The 11,318-nt window shown below is 31.3% G+C and overlaps 1 protein-coding gene across 1 annotated transcript; it reads right to left on the reverse strand.

The window, feature by feature from the left end:
* Positions 1-194: 194 nt before the first annotated feature.
* LOC122711207 lies at positions 195-10,323 on the reverse strand. Its single transcript, XM_043929747.1, has 5 exons — positions 9,769-10,323; positions 6,004-6,451; positions 5,456-5,724; positions 4,769-5,315; positions 195-2,625 (listed from the first exon to the last, which is right to left on the reverse strand). Exons 1-5 carry the CDS (start codon positions 9,886-9,888, stop codon positions 2,210-2,212), a joined length of 1,800 nt encoding a protein of 599 aa, XP_043785682.1. The 5' UTR covers positions 9,889-10,323; the 3' UTR covers positions 195-2,209.
* Positions 10,324-11,318: the final 995 nt, after the last annotated feature.

An 11,318-nucleotide genomic window follows, 5' to 3' on the forward strand; every position in this document is an offset into this window, starting at 1 on the left:
TCTTTGCATATGATTCTGCAAAGACCATAAACTATACGAAAAATGGCTCGAATTTTGAATCGTTTTTTTTTTCCATCACAAATTTAAAAGAAAATTAACAAGAATATTAATTGATATACGAGTTTTTTTTTATAAAAGTTTAATTTCTGAAAGTACTTTTGCAAGAATTTTTGGGAAGAAAAAACATATCGAAATAATATAATGATTGCAACATTTTATTCTCTGATGTCGTTACACGTATATTGAATTAAATTTAGAGTGTAATACCTTTAACCCTTTTACATACGTGCAAAAATAGAATTGTTCTATTTTTGAATGAACATTAGTGGTAGGAATGTATCGTTTAACTTATCTAAATAAAAATCGTGATCGATGCTTCGGCATCGATATCGATAATAATCGTCCTTATACGTGTACGCAATTACAATTCTTTGGAAGAACGACAATATTTCTAAACGCGCAAAATTTCGCTATTTTGTGAAAGAAAAAGCCGAATTTTATATCTTCATTTATTATTCTATGTGCGCGTTTGTCTTCTTCCAGAAATTTAGTCCAAGTGAAAGAGAAGATTAACATAAGTACGAACTATAAAACAAACGATTAATCATGTCGATATATTTATTTACAATTCGCTGTGTTTTATATGGACGTTATTTCACTAGTCACGTATAAAGTAAAACGTAAAAATTAATAATTTAATTAAGAAATGTGAGAAATTGATTAAAACGAAGTGAGGAATATATATCGAGTTTAAAAAAAAAAAAAAAAAAAAAAGAAAAAAAAAGAATAAGAAATATATCAGGATGTAATAAACTAAATTTATGATACAGTCTTGAGACCTGGTGTCGATAACACGCAGTTTTAAATAGATTTCACTCGAGGTTGGCATAGTTAACGCATCTATGTTTTATTTGCATTTTTCTTGCAAATTTCTCGTGAGATATGATATTAAATTATTATTAACACTGCGATACCCGAGTCCTCATGATGAAAATTATCCTTTGGATAATTGAATTTATCACGCATTAAAGGATGGAAACATATTTGCTATACGCATTTGTTTATGTATATAATATATGTGTATAAACAAATTCTTTATCAACTTATTACTTACAATTTACTACTATACTTCTGTAAATATCATCTTTTGCGTACAGTAGTACAGAATTAAAAATCGTATCTTTTAAAATTAAAGCTACGATATATTTCTTTTATTATATCTATTTAATATAATAATAATAATATATGTATATCTTTCTGTATGTGTGTCGTTTTGACAATTCGTATAATGACTATTTACAAATTTTATTTCTCTTATCATCGGCAACATCAATAATAACTGTAAAACTCTCATAATAAATTCTCCTTATAAATAGATAAATCTTAAATATCATTCAATCGATAAAAACTCTTGAAAAATCATCTAAAGACGATCAATACCTAACTATGACGGTGTGCAGTTGACTATAACAGACAAAGTGAGTGATATGAAAAATCAAGTTTGTGAAATTCGTTCACTGATAGAATATATGTAAAATTATCGATGAGTAAAAGCACGAATGAACTATAGTATATGAATATGAGATAGCTTCGATGATATAACACTAAAAATATGCGAGAAGAAGAGGAAAATATAGAAGAGCACGTATGACTTCGATAAACTCTTAAAAGTAGTATAGACTTACACGAAAATTCCTAATCCCATTGCTAGTGAAAAATATCGACCGATTGTTTAAAATATGCTAGTTGAACGGATTCTCATTAATCTTTAGAAAATATTCACGCAGAAAAATTAATTAAAAACTACAGAATTCTATTCTCTTTTGTGTATGTTTCTCATCGGAGTGTTTTATTCAACAGTTAACCCTTTATGATTTTTCATTTAGAAGAGATCGAATTAAAAGAGAATGCATGGTTCAAAATAATTTAGGATCTTCGAAAATTTTCATTAACCGTATATTAATAAAAAGAAGTATATCAGTTTATTTTTAAACTCCATTCAATTCATCTCTAGATCCTTTGATTATTCTGAACAATTTCTATTTAAAATTTTTTTTTTTTAAATAGATTATTTCATAATTTATAATTTTCTTCTCCAAGAATATTTTCAAGAAATGTCACGTATCAGCAATATAAACAGATCCAATCGCAAAGGGTTACAAATGATAGAAAAATATAATATCGTGACAATTGGTTCTCTCCCATTTATTTATTGTTCCTGAGGAACTTTTAGAAGGACAGTTCTCATGCCTTCCGAATCAGAAATATTAATCTTCAGCTCGTTGGTCAATGCTTCGAGCTTATCCACCACCTTTTTGACATTCTTTTGCCCGCCTGGATTCGGTGGTGGCCAAACATCGTCTAACGGTGGCTCGATGTATTTCCTGTTCGATTTCATCGTGACTTCCTGTCTTCCGCAAAGCGTTCCTCCGATATGATCGGAAGACAAGATGCATTTCGGTGGAGAATCCGTGTCCATGCGAGGACGTTTGTATAGGGGTGGCTGAATCGTAGGGCTGTAATCGTGATCCAAAAGGCCCTCCACTTCCTGCAGCAATTCCTCGCTATATTGCTGCAATTCCTCGTCCATCAGTTGTTTCGTGTAGAGTAACGTTCGAGAACGACCTAGAAAGCATAATGTTAATAATTTGAACAATCGTGAAACAGATCCAGGCAAGATTTCCAAGATTTCCAAGATTTTTCGAATAAAATTTTTTTTACACTCATGCTTTGGAACTATGGTAGTTATCGTATTTATCGCGTTTCGTATTATCGTGCATGCAAAGTAATTATCTCGAATGGCAGCTTACGACGGCAGAACGAAAATACATTGCATACGTTGTTTGATTTAAGCGGTTTGATTTAATTGATTTCGTAATGGACACGAAAAACTGGTTACGAGGCATTTCACGTACAAATGAACGATCCTAAAGTAATAGTTTTTGAATTTTAACGAAGGTCAATGACTTCGTAGGGTTCTCATTGTACTTTCTAAAAGAAACGAGAATCATCTTGACGACAAGTTATGAATGAAAGTTATATTGAGAAGTTGGTGGAGACTGATAACGTTACAATCTAAGGCAAAAAAGGAGAGAAATAAAGCGAATGGGCATTTTGAAGAAAGTAATTAAAATAAGATTGCCGTTCGATGAGAAGGATCGTTCTGTTCTGACATCGAGAAAGGATCAGAGTTTTCTTGTCCTCGTTTAGAAAGTAGTTGAACAACTTCTGTTCGCTCTTCTACCCTGCTCCGGTTTCATCATACCGATATTCATATCGATTCCATACCTATTGATTTCGAAACATCATGTTTGTTCTTTTATCAAAATTTATCATAAATTTCTGATAAAAACTTTGTGAAGTTGTAATCATTTTTCCATATTTTCTTGCATGATAATTTATCATATTTTACAATCAATTAGTGAATTAATAGGTAACGAGACTTAGATTTTGTTATTAATCTTATTAATAATATTATTGGATTAAAATAATCAAATTATATTTATTAAAAAATATTTTGATAAGTTTGTTACGTCGTAGATTCGAGAATATGAAGCAAATTCGTTTCGTAATCTAAAATACCGTGTCTTGTTACTTTTTTTCTGACATTCTGTTATTGGAATTTGCTGTTTTAGCATTCGATGAAGCAAATTCAATTTCCGAGAAATTATCAAAATCGAGTAAATAGAATAAATTATGTTTCTATGAAGTTCTAAGTGTTTTATATTCTATTCTATAAATATGAATCATAATTATGAACGAACGATTACGTAAAATATTTACCTAACATCATCCAATTATCTGCTGTTATCATATTTGATGATAATGAATGTTTGTTAAAGTTTTCTGTTTCGTTTTTCACCTACACATTCAAATTACTAATATTTAATCAAAGGAAATATAAATATTTATGATAAGAGATATCATTTGAAGTTTAGCGTATCAATTTTTACTCCTTGATGTCATTGCAGACATTCTGATGAAATATTAAAAATATTACAGATATTAAAAAATGTCCTTGACGATCACAGACAAATTTTATTGGTGAGATAATTTTATTTTCAAACGAGTTTTGTCCTGTTTGAAATGACACATGAGAAAAAATATATATATATATAAAAGAACACTTGATTGTTTCGTTTTTTAAACCAGTAAAAAACTCGACAGTACGAGGCCAAGATGCAACAATCCATGGGATGTGAAAGCAACGCGAGGAAAAAATAAAATGTTTTAAGGGCTATGCCTTTCACGATTCTATAGGGTTCAATGTACCTTGAAGCATAGTATCAAACTTATTCAACTTGTATTGTGCAACCGCTAATATAACGGTTCGACAAAATGTGATGCCGGCTATGATGTTATAATTGTCGAATAATACACATAAAATTAACTCGAAATCAAGATCTGAATAGTTTACTAATCTGGAAAGATCTTTGATAGATTACTATATAGAAAATACTTGATAAAATCAAGATCTACAAAGTTGTTAGTATTTTTTAAAAAGAATAAAAAAAAAAGATATCCATTGATATATGACATTTCATATTTAATTAAAATGATTCCAAAAGATAATAAAATAGCGATATCTGCTTTATTCTTTGAAATAATTATTTCACATTTATACGCACATTTTATAAATAGAAACTAATGAATAAAAGAACAATTTTTTCCAATTTTAATAAAAAGAATTTTAACTGGAATCTTAACAACTTAAAAAAAATTACACACGATCTGCTCGTAAACGAGAGATGAAATTACTCGGACTTACCCGCCAAAGGTGGCATTTTCTCCGGCTGTTCCTGCTCTTGCGTGAGTTCATTGTTTGAATTGGAGTGTGGCCGAAGATTCGGCACAGCGACCAGGGCCAACGAGAGCAGCAAAACCATTAGACAAGTGGCAGGCTGGGCGCTCTTGTTGCCTTTTTGCAACAGTGCTTGCAACCTCTTCAGTTGGCCGGCCAGGCTCTGATTCTGCGACTGAAGCGCCTTGATACGTTTCAACAGTGTCATATTCTCCTCGGTACACTGCTTCACCCGATCTTCCAATCCGTCCACGTATTCCTTTTTCCTCTTTCGCGAGTCTTGAGCGGAAATTTTATTGCGAATCTTGCGCCTGATCCTCTTCAATTCCCTTTCCTCGTGCTTCGTCAACGGATAATGAGTAGGCAGGGTGATGCCTTCTTTTTGGAGCAGACGTTTCTCCTCCGCGTTCAGTTTTAGCCTCGGATACGGGGAATCCGATTCCGAGACCTCGTCGCTCGAATTGCAACCCTTCTCGCTACTGGAATCTTCTTTGAATTCTTGTTTGATGTTCATCTGTAGTGGAAAAAAAGAGAAAGAAGCGCGTGAAATTTTATGAAACCGTAACGACGATTAAGTTTTTGTTTTAATTTTTTTTTTTTGAAGAAAACATTGAAGAAGGATTTTGTATATACGGTTTACATAGCCTGAATTACTTGAACTGGTTTGTTAATGATGTTGGCCTGGTTGATCTTGAACCCTTTGAGATTTCTAGCCTGGGAGGCGTTGATGATCTTGATGGTTCTCACTTCTTTCATGTCTTTCAAACTCACTGGCAGTAGGATCGATCTTGGATTACCGGAACCCATCGGTGTAACGCGTATCAATTGTCTGATATTCCGTTTCCCATTGCACGTGATATTGCGCACATTTATCGTGTTATTTTCCGGAGATGCAACGTGAATCTGAGGTTTCGGTGTTTTCTCTAAAAAAAAAGAAAAAATTTATTTCTCTCGCTGTTTTTCACGGATGGAACTTTTTAATCTAGAAATCTCGATTTGCTTGTGATATAATGTTATTCGTGTTGTTTTTTAAATCTATTATTTGGTTAACACTTTGTTAAATAGATGTTATCGGTTCGTTTAAGTTCGATAAATTCGTCTAAACATTAACATTTGATCAAAGGCCGTGTTCCTGCCTGTAAGCCTGTAAACTGTAAATTCATCGATCCTTTAGGAAAGGAAAAATCCAGCCAATTTCTTACCTAAATCGATAACCGGTTGCTCCGTTATAATTGTCGTATTAGCATCTACCACGGTGTTACTCGGGTTCACCACAGCCACGAGGGTGTGTTCCACGTCCATTTCTTCGGCTACATCCATGGCGGGTGAACCAATATTAGAACTAACCACCGATCTGACAGGACTATCTATACTGGCCATCGATTGATTAGGACTGCCCAACGAATCAAAATCCATGATATTCTGAGGACTGCTCATCTCAGAATTACTCATCTCCACTTGATCCTCCTCGATCGGCAGAAGCGGGCTTAATTGTTGTTCGCAAGAGAGACTTAGCGCACTCGACAGCCCGCTGTCCGACGAGGAAGAAGGGATCGCATCTAAATCATTATCGATCAAGTTGAATTGATTATCCTCCAGCTTGAAAATAGAGTCCAGAAAATCGTCTGGATTGGTTGGCCATTCTTCCGCCTTGAAAAGTAAACGGAGAACAGAATGGAAATTATTTTAAGATATTTACTGTATAGCGCGAGCCATGATATAGCTAGATTTTAAATTAATCCTCCGAAGTTTGAAAGTTTGAAAGTTTTCTATAAAAGATATAGAATTTACTATGTGACTAACAATGGCAACACAAATATCTCGGATACAATGTAAAATATTAGTATACATAGTATACATCTAAATCTTTTATCAAGAAAATAGCATGAATTATCGTGATATCTATGACTAATGACTTTATATACATTTATATTTTTAACTTCTAATTGCAAGGCTAATCTCTTATTTGTTTTTTCAACGTCAAAAGTTTACTCGATGCTACGCGAAGAAAATCACGAGTGCATGCAGTTTGTTTTGAATGGTACTTTTACTTGGCTGCAACCGTTTTCTTTAGTTTCTATTCCATATATAGCGTTCCATTTAGATCGAGTCTATATTGATCTGATGAATATGCACCGCGATAAAACGATCTCAGTTTTTAGGCACGACATAGACGAGTTATTCAATTTCTTTACGATCTACTATCAATGACATTATTCATTTTATATTTCTAATAAGAAGATTGTGTGCATTGCACACGATAGAATGCCATCGTTACGAAATGCCAACGATGTCGCATTTGCAATGGATCTAAAGATTTAGAATGGAAGTAACAAGCTTTGCTAATGCGTGCTCCACTTAGATATCTGGATGAAAGTTAGCTTAATCGGCTTAGCGAAGCTTGAAAAATGGTCGAGGCGCTTGTCGCTCGGCTCGCGATGAATCGAGCATTTGCCCAATGTCGAGTAACCTAGTTTCCAAGCACAAGAGGAATGGTAAATATAGTCAAGCGTGGAAACACTGGTTCGCTCGAATTTTACGATTTCACTGGTATACCTCTTAAATCATGAATAAAAAGAAAATTGAAAGGAATTAAAAAAGCGAATCATTCTAAATAATTGTCTGATACATTCAAATGCTAATTAAATTTATATATAAATTATATTTGCGTATATATACATATATTATCAAGTAATCGTTTTAGATTTATGATTTTTACACAGAATTTTCATTTTTACGTAAGTTGTATGTATTTATAAATATTACGATAGTTTTTATTTTTCAGAATTTTATGATTTTTTTTTTTTTTGATATTTAAACGGGTTTATATCGATCAATATTCAAGAATTATACATTTAACGTTTTTTGTTGAATTATTCCATATTCTTTGAATTAAAAATAAATTGTGATCTCATGCAAGATGTTTCTGTGTTTACCCTAAATTTAGAATTCTCTGTGAGACTTTTTCTTGTTAAAATTGACAGATGTTGGCCTTATGTTTGAGATAAAAAGAGAAATAAAAATTAAATAAAACATTAAAAAATATTCCGCGTTTATAAAAACGAATAAAATAAAAATCAAAAATGTTTAAAAATTCTCCATCTTTATGGAAATTTTTTATTAAACTTTTGTTTAATCTTTAAATTTATTATAAAAAATAATTACACAGATGCAAGAATTTGTATGCACACTTGTGTATACAAATCGATTAAGTTTCATTATTTCGAAAAAAAAGTGGTCAGAATTTTTTAGATTATTCATATGGAGTCCCGTAACGTAACGGTACTTTTCGTTCGAAGATCGTTCGCCATGACGAGTGCTTGCATTCTCGTTTCGATTCTGCATAAAGACATTTATCTCCATTATAAAAACATTATATATCAATTAGAATAAGAATTATTTACATAGGATTACGTAGAATTGAAAAAAGAATTATGTTAATTATTATTTAATTTTAGTTAATTAATTTAATCGATTCTTTTTAGATTTAAAGATTGTTTGTAAACAAATATCCTTTTTACTTTTAATGAGATATGAAATATATAATTAAGTGTTTATCGAAGACATTCCAATATGGCGGCTACCACACAGAGCACGTGCATTAGACCATTCCATATGTTAAAAACATATGGTTATATAATAACAATATCCGCATACATTTCCCAGTTAATATAAAGAAACAGAGATCGAATAATTTTTATAACATCTTGAAAAAGATTAAAAAAAGAAACAATAATACTTTTCTTTTCTTTTCGATTTCTTTATATTTTATAAATCATTCAATCATTGATAAGTTATGTTTTTCATTATTGTATTTCATTGTTGTATATTGTTGTATATTAATTATTTTAATGATAAATTATTTGTTAAAACACGATAATTTGCAAATAACAAACGACAAATATTCATGCACATCGACACTGGGTATACCATATGTTAACAAGAATTAATAATGAATAACAGGAACTCATAGTTAATCATAATCGTAATTTAACTGTAACCGTAAACATTCGATATCACGTCAATTGTCCTTTTATGTTTCGGCTATGATTAACTATAATTCTATAATATTCTCCGTATGGATTACTTCGTGGCTTGTTGAGCGTAATTGAATATAATGGTTAGTAATGAAAGCAAGAGATGGTCGGTCCATCCTCTCGTTAGTCGAATGAAGAATTAAAGACGCGATGAAAGTAGCACAGATCGTGATGAAGTATAATAGCATCGCTTTTTGCACTTCAAGCGTATTAGAATTTTTCATCTAGAGTTCTCTAGGTTTGCTTAGAGTTTACTAAGTTTAAATTATTAGTGAATAATAATAGAGAAGTAAATGCATAGCTTAAAACGATCTATTTGTTTATATGACGAAATATGAAACTTTTTCACATGCCGATCTTCGCATATTTTCAATATTCATCGATAACATTGCGTAAAACATCGAGTCGATCTTTGAAGGTTTCACTAGCCTTAGGAATTCAACCTTATTCATTGTATTAACATTCTTGATAACAAGCTGCAATAGAATTCATTTTTAACTTGAAAAATATTTTGCCTATCTTTATCAGGAAATCAGACTTCGCTGAAATTTATATTCCTCTTACATAGGTATTTTTCCATATGTATATCGAATTTTCAATTACATAAAAGAGACCTATTTTCGCGTGTGATATTCCGGGAACTTGGGAAGCGCGATATTAATGAGCCAGCCACTTTATCCAATTCCTCGATTGTCTTTCCCGATTAATCACGATTATTTTTGTATAACCTTTCAACTAAGAAACTATTCAAACTATAGTTCATAGAAACCTGCTTCCAGTTATTCCTATAATTCCTTTCATATTCGTATGTAAAAAGAAACTAGTTTTCTTGGAGTCTCGAAAGAACTGGTTCGAAAGTAAGTAATTATTAGAAAGAAAAAAAAAAGCTAAATAATAAAAATGTGATAAAAGCGTGCATCAGAAACTCACCGTGATGGCGTCATCGTTGTAGCTTTGATCTATGAAAGGCTCGTCCTTAATGTCGCCTTTTAGGAAAGCGTCTTCTCTTGGGAAAAGGAAATCCATCAGATTGATATCTGTAGACGACATCCCTCGTTGGTTATCAATCGTACACTTTACGTGTATATGTTTATTACATAGAATGCACTGCAATCACTACGTTTCCATTAAAAAAAAACACTTTAGACACTGCACCAACGTTACACTCAGACACGATAAAGCGCATCAGGCAACTAACGGAGGAAAGGAACCCGTCACGGACAGTCGGACAGACATTCGGCCTCTTCGCCCCACCCTGAGGCTCTTATTGCTCACCAAGTGAGCGAGAGAGCATCTTTCGAAATTGGTTGCTATTTTTTACCTTCAACATTTACATCCAATGTCCATTCACTCACAATGCTCCTTTAAGCATATCGAGAAATTTTTACTATTATATGCAAGCTTCAGTACACCAGTACTGCAACAAACTGTTTATTTTATTCGAAGATAGTGCAAATGTTCGATTTATGGCACGATATTGTCAATTGAACTGCCAGCGTGGCAATAACTACGTCACGAAAGCTTATGACTTTCCAACAAAATGATTGGTCGAGGGAACTTCTGGCAAGTGATAGGTCGATAAATCGAATAGGCGGCAACAGGGTTGAATCTTGCTTATTTTGAATTTTACTTTGTAAATTACGCTTGGGAAAAATTTAAATTTTATTCGAAAATCGAATGAAAGTTTGATTTCGAGAATTTATATTCGAAAAAAGAATCGATGGATACGTTTAAGACGTGGATAAGATTGAATATGAAGATTAAATAAGATGAAAAATTGAATAAGAATTCAAAATCTTAAAGATATTGTTAAAAACAAAGATATTGTTATACATTGTCCCTGATGTTGCATCAGACTGATTAATTTAAACTGTATGAAAATGCACGACGCATTTCATATAGAATGTTGAGTCATGAATTAAAATTGGAAGAATATTATTGAAAAATAATTTTTTTAATTATAATAAAAGAAATTATAAATGTTTATCTTTTTTTATATAAAAAATTTTTGCATAAAAAGAATATATAAAATATCAAAAATTTATTTCATAATCTTTAAAATTTGTACTTTTTTATATTATATATATAATAAAATTATTGAAGTCGTTCATTTCAGAAAAATTTCATTTTATTTTTATTATTTATACAATTTTATTTTATATGTATCATTATGTTATAAAAGTTTCAGTCTTGGAAAGTATATGTAATAATACTTGAAGCGAAAAATTTTTCATTTTTTTTATAATTTAAAAAATTTCTTGCATATGCTTTAATTCTTTAGATTCAGATTATATACATTTGTCTCTGTAAAAAGTGTAAATTTTGTTAAATCTTATAACTTTATATATATATATATATATAAAAATTATATTAATATTAAGATAAGTTAAAATATTTTATAACTGAATTTTGTACAAAATACGTACATAGTATATTACACGTACATAAACAAAAAAATAAAACATTCCAATTGCTATTAG

This window comes from Apis laboriosa, unplaced genomic scaffold, assembly GCF_014066325.1.
Source record: "Apis laboriosa isolate Shangri-la unplaced genomic scaffold, ASM1406632v1 scaffold16_cov148, whole genome shotgun sequence".
Lineage (NCBI taxonomy): Eukaryota > Metazoa > Arthropoda > Insecta > Hymenoptera > Apidae > Apis > Apis laboriosa.

Excerpts from the sequence above, each read along its gene's own strand:
- LOC122711207 (XM_043929747.1), bottom strand. The coding sequence starts at position 9,888 with ATGTCGTCTACAGATATCAATCTGATGGATTTCCTTTTCCCAAGAGAA. Across the intron at positions 6,452-9,768 it reads ACAACGATGACGCCATCACG|GCGGAAGAATGGCCAACCAA; the intron begins GTGAGTTTCTGA and ends TTACTTTTCAAG. Across the intron at positions 5,316-5,455 it reads TCATTAACAAACCAGTTCAA|ATGAACATCAAACAAGAATT; the intron begins GTAATTCAGGCT and ends TTTCCACTACAG.